The 24,334-nt window shown below is 40.6% G+C and overlaps 1 protein-coding gene across 3 annotated transcripts in view; it reads right to left on the bottom strand.

Annotated features, from left to right (window-relative positions):
* Positions 1-984: 984 nt before the first annotated feature.
* ccbe1 (collagen and calcium binding EGF domains 1) overlaps positions 985-24,334 on the bottom strand; it is a 35,511-nt gene continuing 12,161 nt past the window's right edge. Inside the window, exons 3-11 of one of the 3 annotated variants that reach the window (XM_071529429.1) lie at positions 11,740-11,792; positions 10,794-10,928; positions 10,302-10,439; positions 8,845-8,951; positions 7,221-7,326; positions 6,931-7,070; positions 5,220-5,255; positions 2,334-2,369; positions 985-1,395 (exon numbers count right to left, since the gene is read on the bottom strand). In XM_071529429.1, the coding sequence (XP_071385530.1) occupies positions 1,120-1,395; positions 2,334-2,369; positions 5,220-5,255; positions 6,931-7,070; positions 7,221-7,326; positions 8,845-8,951; positions 10,302-10,439; positions 10,794-10,928; positions 11,740-11,792 (1,027 nt within the window). In that variant the 3' untranslated portion in view covers positions 985-1,119. Of the gene's footprint in view, positions 1,396-2,333; positions 2,370-5,219; positions 5,256-6,930; positions 7,071-7,220; positions 7,327-8,844; positions 8,955-10,292; positions 10,440-10,793; positions 10,929-11,739; positions 11,793-24,334 lie in introns of all 3 variants that reach the window. The other 2 variants (XM_071529428.1, XM_071529430.1) reach the window with 2 other exon arrangements.

Genomic DNA, 24,334 nt, shown 5'->3' on the forward strand with positions numbered 1-24,334 from the left:
TTGAATGAGTGCTCTGATGCCAGACATCCTCCACTGGACTTCTGCACAAACTCCATTTAAAAATCTGACATTTTAATGTTTAATGTTATGTACTGTATGTGTATGTGTATGTGTGTGTGTGTGTGTCTGTTCATATGTGTGTGTATATGTGGATGTTGTTTGTGTATGTATGACATATGTGAATTTATATAATGTATATATGTAGGATGGTTTTTACTACAAGCCCTTAAGGTTCTTTTATACCACCTGTGCATTGTATATTGTTGTACATATGTGTTCATATTTTCTCTTTTCCAAATCGCATAAATAAATAAACAAATTTACAAATAACCTATGGGGAACTGGATGAGCATAGAGCAAGGGTTACTAAAGCAGTTAGAAATTACATGAACAATAAAAAACTGAAAAAATTACAAAATTACTCATCTTAGAACTCCATAGCAAGCTATTCCTGACTGAATTAAAGTAATTTCATTGTATCTTTAAGAAAGTTGCTATACAAGTATTCTTCTTCTTCTCCTTCTTCTTCGTTGACTTTTTCTTACTATATTTCTTTCTATTACATCTTATTTTCTTAGCAGCCATAACCAAACACTATTGCTGCCATAATGCTTTAGTGAGGAGCCTTAAAGACAAACACTAAAAAATTAGGGTCACAATGCAAATTCTTCACACTCTCATCCAACATTCATACTCCTTTAGTCCCTGGTGAATTTAAGAATGCTTGTGTCAACTGATTTATCATTGAGGTACAGGGTGGACAGAAATACTCAATTTCTAGTATTTGAGTGAAAGAGTATGTAGTATTGGTAGAAAGTTGTAGGGTCAAAACTGCTTTCACTTGAGGAGACTTGTTGAATGTGTTGGGAAAGAACAACACATCCCTGACAAGAGCTGGATCTGCGACAAAAAACAAAACAAATGCACTTACACATTTAATTTTACTATATATACGTATATATATATAAAAGAAAAATCACACAATCTTGCATATCATACAAAAATAAACATCTGTGATCTAAAGGCATACAGGACATTCTGTTTCATAAGCAGTTAAATAAAAAAAAAAACACTTCAATATTTACACCTGCCATAAACAAGTATTAAAATCCAGCCTCCTCAAATTGTCCAATCAAAGTCTGTTCTGTCTCGTGTTGGTTTCCTCTTCCTGTTCCTCTTGGACCCTCCCCCAGCCTGAGGGTTTTGATCCTTGTAGTCCTCTCCTGAGCCCAAATCCAGACTGTCCTGGCTGTCCCTCCAGCCGTCGGGGACCATAGGAAAGTCCTCCCCCGGGGAATACATCGGTCGGCCGTACACCTTGCTCTGCAGGTCAACGATGTCGTTACGGATGTCTGCCATCAGCAGGAGCAGGAAGTCAAAGGAGCCTGGTGGGCCCTTGGGGTCGGGTACAACAAAGACAAATGATTAAACAAATATTTTGTCTTTTACCGTAACTGTTCTGCACAAATTTACTGAAATGTTACTCTCCTTTTCAAATAAACACTGCAAATAACGATTAGTAGAGTTTGGTTGATTTTATGTTCCACTGAGGATGAAGAGGACTACGAAGATGACAAATTGAATTTCTTCTTCATCTCCAACTTATTCAATAGTCATTTTGTCTTATCCACCTCATGCTGTCTGACTCTGAATCAAATGGGAAGGTGATTTGTTCAGTGACCCCTGTCTTTTATAATTCACCACACAAAATAAGAACCTGTTCTTCTTTAAAGTCTGTGTGTAGGTGTGTGTCTGTGTGTGGGGAGTTTCAACTTCATGGTGGTGATTCAAAACATCCAGGATACAACTAATGTTAAAAATGGTTGGAAGAATGGCCATGTGCGCTGCACTCACTCTCTACTAAAATATTACTCTCAACAAGGACATAGATAGAATACAGAGGTGATTATCACAACAGGGATCCTGCTGATCAATGGACTGTTTGGGACGGGCTACTGAGAAAGCTCTTTCTTATGGCTTGTTATGATAAATGTAGCACCTGCAGCAGAGAAAGGCCCTCTCTGTGGGAGTTACACAGTCATGTCCTGACAACTCTCAGCATCAGTGGTAAAGTTTTATTGGCTCACTCTATTTTATCTATGGTCACTACAAACTGAATGCGTAAATGTATATTGAAAACTATTTACTTAAAGTTAGACAATATCATTCCTTATTTTATAAGTGTTATTGTACATGTTCAGAGTCTTCTACATGTGCATAGTTGGCCTGTTTTTCAGTCATGGTTTAGTCTAACTGTAAAGTATGTGTATTGTTCTGGATGATGGTAACAAGTTACAATATTGTGGCATCAGTATAGATAGCCAGAGTCTTACTGGTGGTCCAGAAGGGCCAGGAGCTCCTCTCTCCCCCTGGGGAAACCAAACAAATATTTAGCTTAGATGAATTACAGTGAAAAAAAAAGCATGAGAAGAATTCATAGTATTCTAGTCAGCGAATGTCTTCAAGGAACTAGAAGAAGGCAGAGAAAACTTTGAGTTGAGGTAACAATGGAGTGAGAGTAACAATGAATGCCGGATGCATTAAAAAAGGAGGTCAATTAAATAAATAGCCACATAATTTAAAAGAAGAAAAATGCAGTGAAAACTGAAATCATATTTTGAATTACTGCTTAAGAAACTGCCCTATGTATGTCATGAGTGAAAATTGTGTGTTGTTCATATAACACTAAACACACACGTAGCCAGACTGGGAAGTATCATGGCAGCCTATTGACCTAAGGTAGTTTACACATGTTGACCTGACTACTGTGGTTGTTAGCCAGGCTCAGGGTCACACTGGGGCTATGAGTGTTTTGGCAGATGGTTTGGATTTGTTACTCAGAGAGACAGATTACCATCACCCTCAAATCTATCCACACAAACATCCCAGCTGTACAGAGAGAATAGCAAGGTACCATGTCAAAAAAGGAGAAAAGTTGTTCCATACGTGATCCATAAGCTAAGCAAACACAGTGTTAGGGGTATACAAGATCCAGTCCTGGACTGGACTTTAGCTTTCATGTCTCATACCTCTCCTATGGTTTGCATAACATGGCTGGCTGGTAATTTTTAATGAAAGGAGCAGAATTCATCCATCACTATTTATTAAAAAAAATGACAATTATGTAATAAACCTACTACAGCTATAATGAGTCAGCCACAATAACTAGCCACAGATTGTGAGACATCCTCCAGGCAGGTATTTTTATGATTTCCATTTTATTTTTGTTTTATCTTCAAACTAAATTCGTATTTCAGTTTAATATCAGTTATTTATTAAATCGGTTATTAGTTTTTATTTAATGATCCTGTAAAATTATTTATATAGCTTCTTAGTCTTTAGTCATGTTTATATCATTACTTAATCCATCCATCCATTTTCTTGCCACTTATCCATATCAGGTTAGTGGTAACAGGGCAAATTTAGTGGTCCAGACATCCTTGTTCCCACCCAGTGACTTCCTCCAGCTCCTCCTGGGGGATCCCATGGTGCTCCCAGGCTAGGAGGGAGATGTAGTCCCTCCACCGTGTCCTGGGTCTGCCCCAGGGTCTCCTCCCAGTCGGCCGTACCTGGTATACCTCCAATGGTAAGCACCTAGGGGGCATCCCTACTAGGTGCAGGAACCACCTCAACTGGCTCCTCTCAATGTGGATGAGCATGTGGCTTGATTCTGAGGTCCTCCTGGATCACTGAGCTCCTCACCTTGTTCGGCCACTTGCATCTGCAGTCTCATTCTTTCGGTCACTACCCCAAGTTTGGGACCATAGATGAGGGTCGGAACAAAGATTGACAGATAAATTGAGGCCTTGTGGCTCAGCTCTGTCTTTAATAATAATAATAACAATAATATTAATAATAACTTTATTTGTATAGCACTTTTCTAAAAACAATGTTTACAAAGTGCTTTACATACAATAAAACCAATTTTACGATTTACACCACATTACTGCCACTGCGCCTAATGGCGGTCAATCTCAGAATCTCTTTTACCCTCATTCATGAATCTGATACTTGAACTCCTCCATTTGGGGCAGGTGCGTACCCCCACCTGAATGAGACAGACCACCATTTTCTAAGAGACAATGTTGGTCTCAGATTTGGAGGTGCTGACCTTCATCCTGACCATGTCACACTCAGCAGCAAACTGCTCCAATGCACATCAGAGATGTCCGATGAGGCCAGAAGGACATCATCTGCAAACAGTAGAGATGCCAGCCTAATATCACTGCACAGCTGCCTCTTGATTCCTGTCTATGAATATCACAAATAGGAGAGAGGAGAAGGCGCATCCTTGTCAGAGTCCACCTTGAACGAGCTTGACAATGCAAAACATGCAAACACAGCTCTGACACTGAGTGCAATGGGCCAAATGGCTTGGCCTTGGCACCCCTTACTCCTGTAGCACATCCCACAGGATACCTCAGGGAACACAGTCAAAGGCCTTCTCCAGATCCAAAAAACATATGTAGACAGGATTAGCAAACTCCCATGACCCTTCTCTGTGACAGGGCAAAACCTGTTTTACAACCTGGACGGAATCTGCATTGCTCCTTCTGAATCTGAGGCTCAACCACCATCTACTTTTCAACACCTTGGCCCCTCTCTACACCAGAGTGTAGTGAGGTCTGACGAAACATGAAACTTTGGTCCAAGATACTCCAGTATCAAGTACACTTATTTGAGCCTCTGTGTTTGAAGATGATGTTTGTTGTTATCCATGGAAGAGAAGTCCAATAACAACGCTTTGCTTGGGTTCACAGTTCCTCCCAGTCAAGGTCCTTCAGGTTTCCCAATCATTGCCAATGTGAGCATTAAAGTCTCTCAGCAGAACTATTAAGTCTTTGGGCAGGGCCTTCTCCAGTCCCCCACCCACCGTTTCCAAGATATGAAACACTCTGAGTGTCTGTTAGACACATGCGCACAAACAACAGACAAGAGTTTTACCCTCTGCATAGTTGTATTGAGGTGACCCTTTCATTGACTGGGACAGCCTCCAACTGTGCAGCGTCCAGATGTAGACTCATGAGCATCCCGACACCTGCCCAGCTCCTTTCACCCTGGACAACTCCTGAGACACTGTGCATGGAGGTGAGCTCAACTTTATCTGGTTGGTACTCCTCAACCTCCTGCACCAGCTCTGACTTCTTTCTCCTCAGAGAGGTTATGTTCCAATTCCAATTCCAAGATGACAAAAAATCATGCAAAGCATCTGACCTTACCTTCATGCCTTCTTTTCCTGGAGCTCCTGGAAGCCCCTGTTAAAGTGAAAAACACAAATATGGTTATCATATTGCATTTCATATCTTTATGTGCATTGGATTAATCATGTTTGTAAGTTCTCCCCGTGTTCGCAGGGGTTTCCTCCAGGTGCTCCAGTTTCCTCCACATTTAAAAGACATGCAAGTCAGGTGGATTGGAGTCTCTAAATTGCCCACAGATATGAATGGGCATGTGAATGTCTGTCTATCTGCGTTAGTCCTGTGATGGACTGGCAAGCCGTCTAGGGTTTTCCCTTTTGCCCAATGCATGCTGGGATAGGCTCCAGCCCGCCTGTGACCCTAAATGGGAATATGGGGTTAAGACAATAAATTAAGGTTTAATACACTATTTTCATAGGAAAGATGATATATTTTATATCGTTTGAAGTGATAAATTCAACACTGACATATTCACTGTGCTCCACCAACAGAGATTATCCAAGCTGAACTTTGCGCCTGTCTCCAGTCTAATTTTGAGTGATTTCAGCCCCGTGGCAGTCTCTTGATCTCTTTCCTAACTTCATCACCATCAAAGAAGTGTTGGGACATCATATAGGGAGTAAGACCAATATTCAGACTAATACCAAGACTAACTCATACACTATCCCACATTCATCATCTCTGCAACCCTGACATACAGTTAAACCTGGTGGCCAATCCTCGGCTCTGTGCTCAGTATCTAATCAAGTTCTTGTATGTAGAGAGGGACGACTCCCTTTTAATCAGACTCCACCAGCATGTGAACTGATACAATGCATTAACAAGTCACATACACGTAAAGACCTGTGAATTGAACCACACATCCAAATGGGAATATGTGTGCACGCACAGACACACAGACACACACACACAAGCCACAGATTACTTGTCTCCTGTAAAAAACAGTGTTCCACAGCTCATGGTCTGGCCTCATGTGGCTCATGAGATGCCTAATCGTAGGTGTTGATAGCTGCATTTCAATAAGTAGATTGCAGAAATACTAGAGCTTTAAAAACCTAAGGTATTACCCATGAATATGTCTCTGGCCACATCCTGCACATTCTTGATTCAGATCCCATACATTAAACATGGAAGGTTCACACTCAGGCAGCCAAGACTTGGCGATGCACATGTCCCGCAAAACACACCAAGCCAAAGAAAACAGCTACAGCTATTATTCTTTTTAACACTCAAACCTTGGCAGAGGTGTGTGTTTCAGTTAGAGGGTGGGTGGGGATGGAGGTGGGGGGTTGCATGGATTTTGATGTCTTTTTGAAGTTTGTAAGATGCAGTGCAGGGGTCACTTGGTGAGCCCACCCAGGCTCTCTTCATGAGGATAAATCAACCATACCTCTCCTGGAATTGAACCAACGGCACAGACAGACAGGGATGGACAGAAAGAGACTGGTGTGCTGCGTCCTAGGATTACTCAGACCATTAACAGCAGGGGAGGTCACAGTCAGAACGCGTACACACGCGCACACACACACACACACACACACTTGCTGATTCAGGAGCCTATGCTGTGAAATATGAGGAATATGTGAAATGAAATGCTATATGAAAATGCTGAGTGAAGGTATCTATCTATATTATCTGGAATGAACATTGTGTGGATGGAGTTTCTACTGTGTGAAAGGTAGATTTGATTAAAACAAAATAACAGCTGTGAAGAAAGGGGATATCAGCTGACCATGGGTCCTCGACGGCCCTGTCTGACGTGGGACAGCTCTGGTGAGGGTCCAATGGGTCCCATCAAGCCCCTGGGTCCGGGAGGGCCAGGGGGGCCCAACAGTCCTGTGAGTCCTGGAGGGCCCTCTGGTCCTGGGTCCCCTAAAATAATCAACAAAGCTGACATCAGTGGATGAACGACAACTAAGGTGATTTTTTGATTTTTTGTTGTAGCATCCCTGCTGAATGCACCCCAGTTTCCTTACTTGAGGTCTGACATTTTTTCCTGATATTTAGCTTTATGTGTCTTACCTGGAGGACCAGGGTGACCAGGAGGCCCTGCTAAGAATGAGTGTGTCAGGATTTTTTCATTGGTCATCTGCTCTTGGACCTCAGCATTGTTTGGAAGCATGGCCATCTTAAACAAGAATGGATACAAAATAAATGAGCAAGAGTATGAATGACAGAATGAACAGGTCAGTGGGGAAGTAAATATGAATGAATGAATGAATGAATGAAGTGCCAAATATAGAGTCAACATAAATAAATAATCTCTTATGGGATGACACCCTTTTTCTGCATTTTGTCATTTAGCTGTCTGTCCGATAGCTTAGATGGCTTTACAAACTGCTGAACATACAATGATTTATAAAGATCTGCACTGTCGTACAGGACAGGAAAATTACATGCTAAAGGGCCAACTTCAAGTCAAATTATATTAAAATCATATATTCTGCCAAGGATGAAAGCTGATCCTCCATCTGCAGTAGGCTAGAAGCTGTAACCCAGACAGATGGAGGGCCAGGCAACCCCTCTGCATTATTCAGCATGGCCAGGAACGATCCTGCTCTGTATGCTAAGTGGCATCCTTGGGAAAACCTATCTTTGATCTGTGTACAACATCATCTGGATCTGGCAATCCCCAAGGGAAACACTTGAAAGACCTCACTATGTTGGAAGGGCCTACAAGTTAGAATTCATGTGCACAGACATATTGGCATATGCTCACAAGCATGCACATGCACACACACGCACTTGTGTGCGCGCGCACACACACACACACACACTTCACCTGCTGATCAGTATGCATTATGCTAACCTCAACGCCTGATGTAACCTTGGGCTGGGGTTTTTGAACCACAGGTACTTGTGTTCCTAAATTAATAATCAGAGCCAAGTTCCTTCATGTGACCTTTCGATGATATGAAAAGAATGAAACCCAACCCCTAAATCATTCTACATATACATATACTTTTACATATACTATAATAATGTATAGCATATATTAAACACAGGTTATCACTTTGTTTTCTTAATGTCTTGACAGTAAGAAAGGAAAGGTACGTATAGCTGAAGCAGCACATAGACCACACAGCTGGAAGCGATATATCATTTGTTACAGGGAGGGTGGTGAGTGCCAGTGTTGACAGACCAGTGTTCGGACAGGTTCAGACGTCTGTGATTACACAGGGGGCAATGTTACCCCACTGCTGACTTTCACACAGATCGCCAGCCAACAAGCTGCAGTAAGGGAAATTATTTCAGTCATATTTTTATTAGAAAATAAAGTGATCTAATGCATCTCAAGAGAGTTGTAAATGCTTGCCCGATGTTGTTTCTGAGGTCTCTTCAGGTATGGACTCTTTTGGCTATAAAGACAGCTCTTTAGGCGGTGATAAATAAACTGAACAGTCCTGCACACGTTCACGTTCAGCTGAATCAAGCAGGTGTGTTTAATACTCATTGGGGCCTCTCTGGGGCCATGTGTTAGCCATAGAGTGCTAAAAACGGTGCTGAGAGAAATTATGACAAATGGTAAAAAGAAAAAAGTATGTGTCAAAGGTTCAAAGTAATTAACAATACATTTTACAGATTAAATTTGACATTCCTAGGATAGAATGGTGCACATTTTGTGTTGTTATTTTGTGCCCTCTACCTTTTGTTTAAGCTGCAAGACAGACATCTTGATCTGGTGGAAATCATCACAGGTGGCTGAGCAGGTCCCAGCATTCATCATGTTGTCAGACTTCCCAAAGAAACGTGCTGCTGGGAGTTGAATAAAACAAAGATGTTTCTTTCACAAAATCACCCAAAAAGAGAATCCAGATGTCCAGATGTTGTGTCTACTAAAAAAACACATATCACAGTTATATTTACATAATATATGTCAGTCAACATTTTGTTAAAGCAAACCTATTAACAGGAACAAAAACCCCATGACCGCCATAACACATATTACAGTATTTCTGCCATTTCATGATGCAAACAATTCTTTTGTCATCTTCAGTAATTTAAAATACAACACTGTAAGGGTTGATATGACTGAATCACACAGTGCTGCTGTGATGACCAGTTTAATGGGCTGTCACAATCCCTATCCAGGAGAGCAACAATCCCTGCAAGCTGTTAAGGGGATGAGTGACTTATACAGTGTAGCTACACTCTGTAACATTGTCATTACCGGGACCCCAGAGTTCTGGGTCACTTAACATCCTTGACTTACACAGGAAGCTGGTCTAGTAAATGTGTCAGAGCCTAGGGGACCGGCTAGTACAGGACTCATGCCTGACTGCTGGCTTCGTCTGAGGTAAAACAATTCAGCCAAATTACATATCTCCAGATTTAAACATCAGCTATTTGAGGATAAGAAGGGGCAACTCAAAGTATACTGAAGGCCAGTCTCTAACTTCACTGCTTTCCTGATTTCCCACCCACAATGACTCTGCCACTCTTTTTTCAGAAACCACATAAAAACATAAAATTTTAAGCAAGAAACTTGCCCAACCCTGTAGAGGAAAAAAAAAATACAGAAAGTACAGCTGACTAGCTCTCCTAGCTTTGTTTCTGGACTAGAGTAGAATGTGACCTACTGTATGAATGCATTTAATGGATGAGTGAGAGTCTCTGGACAGTATTTTTCTCCACTAAGTTGCACAGCAGCAGGACACACAGCAAGAGTATGTGCCGTAGTTTCTCACTCTCCTGTTTCTCCTGAAATGTTGCAGTCAACCTTTCTGAGTAATGGATGACAAGCTCATGGGAGGAAGTAGCAAATCTCCAGCCCGTGACCGCTCCATTGGCAACCGAATCTGGGGCAAGCCTCTTTTTTAATCGCCTGGTCCATTTGTGATGTTTGCCTCAAATGCATCCAGCAAATCAGAATAGACCAGGAGTCAAGGGGGCAGCAGCATGAGAATTTGGGAGCAAGAACCATTCTGACATGTACAAGGAGCTGGGATGTGTAATGACTACCAGGTGTCCATGCTTGCAGTCCCCCCTTCTCTTTCCTTACATACACCACATAACAATGTATAGTCACCTCCACAGCAGTCAGATGTGCCCTTTGGTGATGAATGAAGAGAAAAATGTTCAACAAAAAAATACAATCCTCACCTCTCTCCCCCTTGGTGCAGGTTTTCCCATCTTCTTCCAGGGAATAACCTTTCTCACACTCACACCTGTAGCTCCCAACAGCATTGATGCAGATCTGAGAGCAGACGGTCATGTTTTTGTTTGCACACTCATCAATGTCTACATTGCATGAAAGAAAGAAAGAAAGAAAGAAAGAAAATACACAGAGGAGTTTATTCACTTACTTTGTATTGTGTATGAATGTAAAATGATTCAATTAAATGTATATACCATTAAATAACAAAAAGCAACACAGAAAAGCTGTTTCAATTTAAACTGCTGGGTTACTGGGGGTATAGAGCTACCCAATCATAGAATGTTTCCACCATCTTGGCACAAATTTAGGCTGTAAAGTGTATCAAAATGAAATGTCAGCATTTATTAGTACTGTAGTAGTATACTTGGCAAAAGAAAAAACATTGGAAGCATTTAAAAGAATGTATGATCTCTATGAGGTGTTGTACCAGGTCTCACCCAGACAGTAGGGCTGCTCTCGGCTTCTGTGGCGCTCACGGTCATAGCGGTAGCCGGGGTAACAGGTGCAAACCACACGACCAAAATGGTCAGTGCACTGCTGCTCACAGGGGGCGCCAGCGCACACATCATAGTCTGCAGAAACATACAGAATGGGGCACCTCAAACACAAAAAAACACAACTGTCTGTCCATCTATCTATCTATCAGTCTGCCTCATCTGTTTCTCTGTTTTTCTCTTGTCATTGTCATTGTCCATGTTCTTGTCACTGATTTCCTGGCACCTATTTCACGCTCAGTCGTCCCGGTGGGGGATCCCTCCTTGCCTTGGCCCGCCCAAGGTTTGTTGTGGCTGGTGTTGCTGGCTAGGTTAGGGAATAGGTAGCTGTTATGTCTTGCTAAAATCTGCTTTTGTGTGTCTTGCTCTTCCTGATGTTTGTCCTTTATAATATTCTATTCTATGGTTGATTGTTGATCATTTAGATCTAGTTAGGCTCATTCTCTGTGCAGTCCTTTGTGACAAAGGGCTACAGAAATAAACAAACTTGAATCTTGAACTGTCTATCTATCTATTTATCTATCTATCTATAACCTCCCATTGCTAGCACAGTGAGCTCAATTTGTACTGCTTGTAAAATCAAATTATTACATTATTAAATAAAATATAATGAACATAATGTTGTATAAACATTGGAACAAAAATTGCCCATATTTGGCATCAAGTCTATGATTTTAAATTCAAAACTTGCAGGGAAACTGTAGGATGACTTTTACTTCTGTCATGGGTTGTTACACTTTGAGTGAGGTTAAAACAAGAGAAAGTCAAGTGAAACATATTAAAGGACTAAAAGCCTATGGGACATGATGGGAGTGTAACCCAAAACAAATCAGCAATGTTAGCAAACGCACAAGACAGACATCCAAACAGTTTGGCAAGGTTTCCATACCTTCAGGAATGCACTGGCCCAACACAAACTTAAAGCCCTTGCAACATTTCTTTCTGTAAAAGATCAGACGGACATGCATGTAAGACACATCCAAAAACACTGTAAAAGATACATAATTGTCCCATATAATATGCTTTTTATATGTCAAGTTAATAAGGATCTCCAAGGACTTGAAAACAGAATTTGTTTCCATCCAGTGATTCATAATCTGACTTGTCTGTTTTTACAATTTTCTGTGTTAATGTGAGAAACATCTCCACAAAGTTAAATGTGGCCAGACTGTGGCTTTGCATGCACACACACACACACACACACACACACACACACACACACACACACACTCCAGCTGAGTGGTGTGTTGGTTCACGTCCGATGACAATCAGTTACAACCCCCCCACTGCGGCCACCATGCTGACATTCAGCATGGTGGCCAACACATTGTTGGCTCCTCTCCATTCCCCAGAATGTTTCACTTTTCATTTGAATCCCTCATTATTGGCATCATGTTGAACTTCCCTTCACATCTGTCCTGTTCTCTGTTTTCCCATCATGTAATTTTCTTTCCTGTCCTCACTTCACCTTACCTGTACACTTCTCTCCTTCCCGATTCTCTTCCTCTCTTCTCTGATACTAACAGGAATTTCACTGAGGCCATGGCACTGAGCACATTGCACTTTATCCAAAATGGTTTATGCATGTATGTAGGTGAGAGAGAGAGAGAGAGAGAGAGAGAGACACACAGAGAGAGAGAGTGAGAGAGAGAGAGAGAGAGAGAGAGAAAAGAATAGCCTCAATGAGACAAACTCATAGCAACAAAAGAATTAATGTGTTTTCTCTCTTTGCATCTGTCTTTCATCTTCTGTTGCATTGTTACTTTTCACATCTGTTCAACTTTTTTCCTACCAGCTCATTGGGAACATATTGCTGAAATATTTTATCAGTGCCAGACATAAGTAAACAATAGTAATAAAAAAACACCAGTCAAATCGTCATTACATTGGTATGCAAGAATGACTATATTCATGAGTCAAATCAAAATACACTGTATCATGAGGTATTCATCCCTTACTCACTCTCGGCTGCGAGGAAAGTGCTACCAGGTGTTGCTTTCAAACAGGAGGTGATAAAAAAAAAAATCCAATTACACCATGAAGTCATTGGCAGTACAGTTGCACTCACTTTGATAGAGGTACTAAAAGGAGTTTGCTCTGTAATGCTTTACAGCTTTTATTCAGGTGCGGTTATGATGATAGGGGTATTCCTGTGGGTCTGTCTGGCAATTTAAATGCTGTTTACACACACACACACACACACACACACCATGTTGTGTGGTCTATTAGAAGACTATATAAACTGCATGCAAAATGTCATTGGATAAAATTGCTATTGATTTCCAACATTGGCATGCACAGTATGTACTACATCGTGGTGACTGGAGCTTTACCACACCTATGATGTTTGCAAACAGTGTTGCTTCAGTGAAAACTCGACATGCAGCTCATAAAGCTTTACAGTCCAGAACAGCAGATCCACAGCATCAAAAACACTGATCTTCTCCGCCTTACAGCATTCAAATATATATATATATACAGAGATTATTTAGTTTATTTTTTATTTTTTAAACATGCCTAATCTTTGTTTAACCAGGTTAGTCACATTGAAATCTCTATTCCAAGGGTGACCTGGTGAGGACATCATCAGTGAGTTCAAGCAAAGAAAAAGGAAGAGTAAGAGAGGAGAGAAACAGTAAGAGAGACAGAGAGAGAAAGAGGAGAAACAGTGGCACAGTGCTAAAACAGTCGATTTAATTAAAGCATTGACATTGTCCATTAGATTCTTCTTCCGTAGTGCCAACATTTGCTTTAAACGCACTGAGAGTAATCAGCTCCTTAAGTTTCAATTATTGCCGTTTTTCCATTCATATGGGACAGAAAATTGTGAGGGATTTCTTACCCATCAACACAGCACAGACACACAGCGCACACTCACACACACACACACACACACACACACACACACGGCTAGTAAGCTATGTTTCCAGCGCTATAACACCCACATGACACATTTTGCTTTTGAACCAAATGATGCACATCAAGGTTGTGTCTGTTTGAAATAGCATCACATGAGATGTATTCCTGGTAAAATAAAGCAAATGGTCGATGCTCCACCACTGCAGTGCAATGGGTCTACTGTCTACAGTTGATTGCCTTTACAGTCATTTTATCCTTCACATTATGATGGGCATATACAGTGTGAAGTACACTCAACCAAGCGCTCAATCACTCACAAATCAGAATACTTACTGCCTTAATAGGGGGCTGTAAGGATTTCCCTCACTGCACCTGAAGTTCCCACTGGGGAATACAAACCTGCAACAATCTGATTGTAAGTCTCAGATGCCACTCAACACTCCAGCACCTGTGACTGTGTCTAATTTCCCACTTTGGAGGCACGTCATTAGGTGAGAGCAGGGTGTGTGCAGCATGTGTAATTTGTGTGTGTGTGTGTGTGTTTGTAAGCGCTTGTGTGATCCTACACATCAGACACAGCACAGGGAGAAAGGAGAAAAAGTTCCTTCAGAAAATTAATGTTTACTATAGAGAGGGAGCTCCTGAGAACCATAAATATAAACAGTTGTTAACCATGTCCTCGTGTATGGAGATTCATCCTATTTATGTACACAGTAAGTGACACACTGACACAGCACAGCAGCACAGATTCATTCATAATCTGCAGACAGTCACTCAATGTATTTATGTGTCTGCACATCTGCACCTGTACCTCGTTTCAATATGTGTCTTTCAAGAGTTCATTACATTGCAGTATATTTCTGGGTGTTGATGGAGGGAAATGGCTTCTGAGGAAAGGACATGGAAACCCTGAGAGAGTTGAACTGAGGATGTCTTCCTGTGTGACCCACTATTTCATCTCACAATAACATCCCCATGAGGACAGAAGGCACTTATAGCAAATAACCAGCCTAGGAAAATAACCAGGGTTAGTTGAACGACCACGAGAAAACAAACATGTCTGTCCGTCTCCAGAATTTCATGAAAGAGGCAACAACATCCCATGGAAACTGGATACATATCTGTTTTGAAGATAATTTTCAAAGAATTGAAAGTTATCATTTCGGGAAATTGCTCATTACATACATTGCCCCCAGCCTGAATCTTGTAACATTCTACCATGTTGTCCTGTCTGTAATCTGATATTAAGTAAATAAGTCTAAAATTTAAGTGATACTTCAACACATTAAAGCACTTTTAAATGCCAAATTCAGTATTATCTTGCATTTTTCATCTATAGAAAATATGTTTCATGCAGAATTGTTAATTTCTTATGTTCTCCTTTTGTTAATCTTTTATATTCCGACATCTGTAGACATGAAGGCAGACAGGCAGAGCTGAAAACCCAGAACCAGGATGGCAGTAATATGACCTGGCCACAAGTTAAAATAACATGTTTGTAGACTCTGGGTGATTGATACTGAGCTGAAGGTCAATGCACTAAAGCAATGAAATCTTTTTATATATATATATATATATATATATGCTAATGTTGCTCCTCATTATTGTTTTATTTTATGTACAGCCCTTTGAGACATATTTTGTCATATCGGGCTATAATAAACTTTGACTTGACTTGACTTGATCTCAAACCAAACACATGATTTATAGTCTGGGAGTGGAAAAGCTGTTGGGCCTTAGAAATGAAGGGCCTCCGAGTTAAAATGTTGATCTAGGAAAATGAGGAGCACTTTTCCCCATATCTTCCTCATTTTGGCCTCACTTTTATCAAGTATCAGTTATCTATGTGTCCTTGTGCTTTAGATTCTACCTCAGCTCAGCACTCAAATTTGACATGTTTATTGCTGCATTTAAACTGTTATTGTCCACTTGGGATAACAGTCAGAAGTAATGAATTAAAATTATTGTAGATTTTAAATCGATTTTGTCAAACATATTGTGGCAGTGGATAAGGTTTCAATTAGTGTTTGTGGTCTGAACATGACCTTTTTAGAAGGGTGGGTGTTCAGATTGTTTGGGGTGTAATTTTTTTTATATTTGCCCATGGTGAGTGGTTGCAGAGTGGAGGTTGATCATTTGGTGCTTAAGGTCAATTTAATTTAATAGGCCCTGAATGGCTCTGGTGGAGTATACCAATGCTTGAATTGAAAGTGATACAATGCTTTCCAAACAACTTTATGTAGCTTTACCGTCTGAGTCAATATCTGGCACTGATTCCCCAAAAGCTACTGAATGGTGCACCTCACCTCCTCTCCCGCACTTTAAACAGCAGAAACATCTCAGATCTATATTGGTCTCCACTGTGACAGCACTGGAGGACAGCCAAATAGCAACATACAAATGTTTATTCATTGCTTTAGAATTACATAGAATAACCAATATCCAAAATATTAAACTTAGGCAATTAGAGATGTAGCCCTTTATGATAATCAACACATGATGCCTCAAACAAGACCATGCTGAATGACGATGCAGAGAGTTTTAGCACCTTTCATAGGAACACCTACGAACACAATCCAACCAGTTCTGCAACACACAGATCCTGTGAATGTCATTAATATTCATGAGGGAATAGTTAGGGAAAAAAGGGGGGAAAGGATATCCTACACGCGCAGCTGACACTTTTCTACAGGGAGAATTGTACTGTAGGAGAATTTGAATGAGCATAGTTTGCAAACTCACATACTCACACACAGACACACACAGAGACGCAGACACACACACAGACGCAGACACACACACACACACAGACGCAGACACACACACACACACAATATACCAGTGTGACGAGCCCTACACTTGTTCAGAATGCTGAGGCAGTCTCAGGCTATTTGCGATTGTTTTGCCACCTGTGCCTTTTTTCACCTAAAGGTTATTTTATTTTTCCCAGTGATCCATATCATATTACAGGGGCCCCATGAAATCTAGACATAGATTAGTTTGACCCCAGTTAGCCCAGGTTAACCATAAGCACTCTAATTACCTTATAAACATTGGACCTCCCATGAACGAACATGGTGGACTGGCCTGGTCTGGCCTTGTCTTAGAAAAAAAATCACTAATGCACAACGACACAGATGTGTTAAAGTGGAAGCAACTAAGTCAGTCAATGCAAAAAATGCAGACATGGATGAAGAAGTACAGACATACATAAGAACATAATTTCTGGCGAACTACAGATTTGCACACACATGCAGGCACACACACGTCACCTTCACATTTTCTGGAGGGGCCCTCTTCATCACATCCCAGCATGCCCTTCTCTCTAACAGAGATTACAATTACAAAACTATAATGGGTCATGCACAGGCACATTCAGGCACGCGCACGCACACACACACACACACACACACACACACACACACACACACACACACACACACACACACAGACACAGCTGTGAGACAACACATGAGGTCTACTCAGTGGAGGCTTATTTGTCCAGCGTTGCCAGTGATATACAATAACATGTCTGCATTCCACATGAGGGGAGATGTTTGTCAAATTGGAGAGCACACTCTCCAACTCTATACTCATGCTGTATAGATATGTGTGACAAAGGGGAAACACTAATTAGATGAAGTTGTCAATTGTTAAAAACTCGTGCAATGTTCTTATATGACCTATACCAGTTTCATTGACTTAAACTGGAAGCCAAACATCTAGCCATTAAACTGGAGGAACATAGTCCAGAGTACAGTGGTTGTGGAATCTATAGTTGTGAATAACACATAACTATCACTAACAAATGCTGAATTACTTTAATTATGAATTATTAACTGTATTTTATATAGGGCTGCAAAGTCAACATCATTGACAATATGTATTATGCAAATGCATCAACGTAGATTTTTATTGTCAACATGGACTTTAATTGTCGAAGTGTCATATAACACATAAATTTGGTGCAAGGTGCCACATTCTGCCTCCAATAGCGGAGGCTAGAAGAAGTGTGCAGTGCCAGAAAGCAGAGCCTTCCGGTAGGGCAACTTTTCATGCTTTCAACAACAAGGAAGTGTCAGTGAGCATACGGAAGACTTTCTCCTCCAGGGAGACACATGCACCCATCAGTTAGCAGACGTCTTGACAGTCTTCAACATGCTCCTCAAAGACTAGACAGAACTCAACAAAGCTTTACATTTTAAGCTGCTTGACTCAGTTTTATTTTTGTTATTTTTATTTTGTAATGACTAATCAAACTAAGAAAACAATAGTTAGAGAAACAGAAAAAATAGTTGATAGATTAATCGATTTCCCCAAAAAGTTGCAGCCTTTGTATTTTATGGAGCTGATGATCTACTCCCCTTCTACTACATCAACTTCTGACATCTGGCTGCATACCATTTGCCTTCCAGTAAAATAAGTAAAGTAAGTAGCTAAAGTCCCCCATTCTCTCAAGAAACTTACCCTCAACTCATCTAATGTCAAGAACTACAGACCATTATTGCTCCTTTCCTGTCTCTCCAAACCTCTAGAACATGCTGCCTCTAACAATCTTTCAGTATCTCTCACTCTGTTGGAGTCTGGCTTTGAGATGACTTATACTGAGACAGCACCTGCTGTCACTGAAGCTCTCCTCCACTCTGCTAGAGCTGCTTTTCTATCTGTCCTCATCCTCCTAGACCTATCTGCTACCTTTGATACTATCAACAACCGGGTGCACCTCACCACCCTTGCTGACCTGGGAATCTCCCGGTCAGCACTCTCACTGTTTTCCTCCTACCTGTTGGACTGCACCTTCTGGTATCATGGAGGACACTCGTCACCCTGCACCCTCTCCCCTGGAGCCTCAGTGTTAGTCTGCCTCCTCTTCTCTATCTAAACTAGATTGCTTGCCTGTCATTGTATCTCACAACTTCTCCTCCTGATCATTGCTATGCTGATGACATTCACCTCTTCTTTCCCATCCTCTGACACTCACATTGAGGTACACATCTCTGCCTGCCTTGTTGACATTACTATTTGGATGCCTGCCCACCATTTCATACTCAAGACCTCTATTGACAACACCATGGTGACTCCTGTAGAGAAACCCATGTGCAGGCATACAAGACTACAAATGGGTCCATGCCTCCATAGTCCAACCTTACACGTATTCTGCAGCTACTGGCCACTTGGCTCTCTGTACCCTGCACTGGCATGGTCATCACTCCGCCCAGTCTCAACTCAGAACGGCAGAATCACTCTCCATCCTCTGTCATGGGCTGAAAACTCATCTTTTCAAGAAGTACCTACTTATGTCAACCTATCATGACTGAATCTTATCATCTCTGCTTTACTGACTCCAACTGCTCTTAAAAAATGCTCTCTTTCAGCCTCTCAGCACTTATTCTGTGTTTTTTCCTTACTTGAACTATACATGCACCGACCCTTGCACTCCTTACTCTTGGTTGCTTGTTATGTTGGCATTCAAGGAACTGAAGATTATTCTGCTCTTGCCCTCATTGCCAAGTCGCTCTGGATCAGAGCACTGACTAAATGCCTAACGTGTAAATGTAATGTTTACATTATCTAATATGGTTGGGGAAAAGGGAATTCTCCCCTATTTGTTACTGTAAAATAGTAACGCTACACCACTGGAAATTTTCAATAAATTGAAATTGGGATTTAAAAAAGACAATACAACAGTTGAGCAAAGAACATTTCATTAAAATGTATTCAATAAAATTACAACAGGTTTAGAGTGACAACAATGGCATGTACTGTAAAGCAGTGCAACAGAAATGTAAGGATTCATCACAAGTCTGGTCTCTGATTCCGCAGCAGTTAAGTAATACTTTGTAAAAGTTTGTGAATTGTTGCATAAATACACTGTATTTAGGTTGAATGTTTTTAGTGTAATTTGAGGACATGAGATTTATGCTTATCTCAAAGAGAAGCAGAGCTGAGAGATTGATGGCCAGTTTCTCCATGTAAAGAAAAATAATCCTGGTGAGTTAGCAACCTTTTAGCCAGCTTACATCACTTGATAGATTGGTGCAGTGATAATATGAAAATATGAAATTAACATTCTAGATTCAACAAAAACAGTCTTGACAACACAGAAGGGATGTGTTTTCTTACATTCTGAAGAAACTATTACATGTAATGGGACTGAGACAGATAACATGAGGCACAGAGTGGAATGTATTTGTGTTCTGTGTATGGCTTTGCTGTCTGACTGTTACTCTAATGAATCTTTCATGGTTGGAAAAGCAGAGTGGGACTGAATGAATCACGCTCTTTTTTTACACAGCACTCAGTACTCAGAGGGATTACGTTGTTGGCATTACGTGCAGCCTTCAACTGAAAGATACTTGCATTTCAAGTCATCAGCAAACTCACTGTGCACTCAAATTTAAGAGCCATTTCATTTTTAAAGTTAGTTAATTAGGTTGCTGACAATGTTACTGGGCGGTGACCCTGTGTTGAACCTGGACAAAAAGGAGAAAGGAAAAAAAAATCTCTAAATCTCTAAATTCAGCTAACAGCATCTGTGCAAAAATAATTTCTTTCATCTCATTAGAAGATCCCGAGTCAGAGAGCCGCTATGGCAAGTGTTGTCATGTTTGACCACCAGAGCTGATGTGCAAAGTAGTTCCTGTGCATTTTTTTTGCAGTGTGTAACAGACAATTTAGCAGCTGTTGAGCTCCATATCTGTCTGATACACAGCAGGGAATGAAAATACAGTATACTGGGATGCATTTTAGGTGCTTTGTGTGAGTATTTTATAATTAAGGATGGAGTCACAGCATTGACTGATTAGCAATTCCAGAAATACCACAGTGTTTGTTGTTAAGAGGTTTAAACCTACAATAAGCGGTATCAGATCTTATAACTAAACCTGAAACTAATGTGTGCTATGTGGAGATTTCATTGAGACATAATGATATAAACCAAAACCCACACACGCGGGCCAGCTGTGTTGCTGTTTTCACCTCTTTTCTAAAGCTTGTTGTCAAATTCTGGTCGGGAATGAAGCTCCTGCCGCTCCATTCAGTAGCTTTTCATTTTATTTAAACTAGCATGGCTCCTCCCTTGCTGTTTAAAAGCGGCCTTCACCCCCTCTCATTCCTGAAAATTTTCCTCGTAATGGAGAATCGATAAAGCGAGCAAGTAAACTTGTTAAACTAGTAAACTTTCTACCTACCTCTTCACTTGTCAGAGTGGGACATGCTACCTTCAGCGGGAGATAAATCACTTTGCAAAACACCACTCTTCCTCTCAAGCTATTTTCTTTTCTTTTATTTTATTTTATTTTATCTCACCCATCACATAACCCCTCCACCTTTGTTTTATTGGCAAAGAAGAGCACTTCTGTGTGCTTAAGTTATTTGTTGATCTTGACAAGAGTCTTGAGATCAAAGAGGCCTGACAAAACACAACATATTGCAAACATTTTTCAGAAGTGGGGCCAAATGGATTTGTCTTTTCATTTCTTACCTGCCAATGCCCTCCACAATTAATTTAAAATAGTTCCAATTCCAGATTACTTTCCCCTTAGTGCTGAAGTAGGAATTTAATAAAGTTTTGAGCCCCATTTTAGTGTCCCCACTGATCTGTTCAGCTAACAACTCAGTTGCATTCTAGCATATCTCTCTCTCTCTCTCTCTCTCTCTCTCTCTCTCTCTCTCTCTCTCTCTCTCTCTCTCTCTCTCTCTCTCTCTCTCTCTGGTGCAGGGGGGAACAAAGGTGAACAAAGCAAAGGTGCACTGCAGTTTGTAAGAACTCAGGGTTTGGACATTTGTTCGGGGGATTCACATTATGTCATTCGGAAATAAAAATCCAACATGTCAAAATGTATCCCATTACTGTAAGCACATACTGGTTATCACCACAAACAGCAGATAAAATAAGAAAGGCATTAGTGAGCTAGACAAAGCTATATAAATAGGGACAGTTACTGCTGGTGATGCTGTATCCAAAACACAACCCCCTGAAGACAGCAGGTTTACAGGAAGACATAAAAAACCAAGTACACAGAGTACCTCTTCAGAATGCTTGGATACCTTTGTGTTTTCCAAACCTCAAGACTGAAAAAATACTGTTGGAAAGGCCATCTACTCTGCTAAAAATATTACAGTCAGCAAAGGAAGGAAATCAGACATTTTTCTATAGTTCTGAATGCTCTCAATCTTTCAAATGTGTTAATGTCCTTGCTTGATATTGGTGAAAAAGGATTGATGAAAGACCCCCCCCCCCCTTCCAAAAAAAGGGGAAAAAAAGGAAGGCTTTCAAATCCTTTTTGACCCAGGTTTGTACTTCAGAAACTGTACTACAGCTATGCTACATTATGCCCCATTATCCTCAGTAATTATAATACAATTACAGATGATTGTTTGGAGATGCCATAGAGGGTAAATGACGTTGGAAAAAATATTTTTCCACAGGCTGCTGTCTGTCCGTTGGAGCCATGCCATTACAGACAACAATTGTAGCATTACAATCCCAAAGCACTTAGGAGTATAACTCAGCGTGACGACTAAAGGGACATTTCATAGACTCACTGTTCCAACATCAACTAAGCTGCTCAAGAGCCTTATCCAAGTGGTGACATTTATAGGAGAAGGATGGAATAGGCTAGTTGTTACTGGCACATTAAATCTGCTCTACAAATAGATTTATATGTTATGGCATCAGCTGTAATCCTACAGATATCACCAGGTGGAATATCTGAGTAAGGACTGAGATACGTGAAAAACAGATTATTTCAGACAATGATATTCCTTAATTAATGAATTCACCCATAGAACTGGAAGAATTCATGATTCAATAAAAGTAAAAGCATAGTTCAGGAAATTACAGTTTCTTCCAACAATCACTATTTGAGGAGAGCACAGCTTCCCAGCTTGGATCAGTAAATAGTCTAAGGGAGATCTGACCACTCCAAGATCTGGTCCAGAGTCCTGCTGCTCCACTGGTTGGACGGCCAAATTCTGCTGAAATCCTGAGCAGGCCAGGAGGTCAGTATTAAAAACTGTTACAGTAAATGCTGTTACACATACAGTGCAGGGCAGGGAGTTGAGAGAGTGAGAGAAGGACAAATGGGAAAGTAGTGAGATAGTAGGTGAAGTGAAATACAGGGAGAGAGAGGAATTTGAAGAAAAAACAAATAGGGAACAAGTTACAGAGGGAGGGTGTGAGAGCAAGGAAGACAGGCCAGATTGGGAGAGAGTGTTAACACTTCTTCAGCAAACAATTGAGTAGGCCTCCTATGACAGATGTCTTCAGAGTGTAAAATCTCCTCTCAACACAGCTTTTTTGGGGGATAACAAATGTTTCATTGAGAGATGTGAGAGAAAGGGCCATCAAAATAAAAACAGTAATAAGCAGAGGCAGAAACTTTATTATATTGAGCATGCCATGTATAATGCTCTATTGAAATCCCACCTGCAGATAAAGAACACAGAAGTGTTCTTTAGACAAGATTTAACATTGGCCAGTTAACACCTTGATCTAAAACAAGGACAGATCCTGTACAGACCCACAGTGCGTGTGTTCAATTCAATTCAATTCAATTCAATTCAATTCAATTCAATTCAATTCAATTCAATTCAATTCAATTCAATTCAATTCAATTCAATTCAATTCTATGCACTGAAGCACTGTGACATGGTTATTGGTTAAATTATCTAATTCCACTAATGCTACTTAGAAGCAGCAGAAGACGAGTTATCAAGTTACTGTTTACTTCCTGTTACTAAAACAGAGTTTGGAGCAAATTGTGGAATGTTAAGTTTCACTTTCATTTTCACAAAGAGAGACTCTGGTGGATTGAGCAGAATGTTATTTGGTCTGCTGATCTGTGCATCAATGACAGACATGACGTGATGTTCACATCAGGCGCATTAGAGATTGATTTAGATAAATTTCTATACATTGGCCAACTTTTGATTTTGTGCCTCTGTATGGGAAACACTGCATCTCACAGTCAAAGATGCCCCCTACAGGCCAACTGACAAAGCAACTGACTGACTGACTGCCCTGATTTGTCTCTTGATGCTCTCAGCTGCGCCGTGGGAAAAATATCACACCTCATCTGCCAAACATGTCTAATCATTACCAAGACAGACTCATACAACTGACTCATCCTGAGAGATGTTTTGAAATATCAATGAAAAAACATGAAATAGTAATGAAGAAAAAAAAATGGCATTACTTCCACCAAATCTACCTGCTTTTATGTCACACTTTGAGGGGAGAAACTGAAATATGGATTTGTAACTTTCAGTTACATAAAAATGGCATTGATGTGTGTTGATGGTTATTAAGAAATAGCGAGGGTGAAAGTTGAAGACAAGTGCAGAGCTGTGTGTGATTTCTCTGACGCTGACATCACAGGAAATTACAGAGAACACTGCTGTCCGTGGCTTGTTACAGTAAACCACCATCATCCCTTCCACATGCTCCTTTTCTAACTCAAACCATTCTACTGGACACTGGCCAGGTATTACCAATCCCCTTCAAAACACAGAGATTACTGTGAATGCACGCAACTTCCACTTCAGGGAAATGCTGACAGAAACACGCAGGGAATGTCAGTAAAATTATTCCTTGATTATGATCACAGCTTTAAGAGCTCTGT

Source organism: Centroberyx affinis, unplaced genomic scaffold, assembly GCF_046629955.1.
Source record: "Centroberyx affinis isolate AG114_WGS23_722 - 3 ecotype Tasmania unplaced genomic scaffold, CSIRO-AGI_Caff_v1 ptg001787l_1, whole genome shotgun sequence".
NCBI classification, from domain to species: domain Eukaryota; kingdom Metazoa; phylum Chordata; class Actinopteri; order Beryciformes; family Berycidae; genus Centroberyx; species Centroberyx affinis.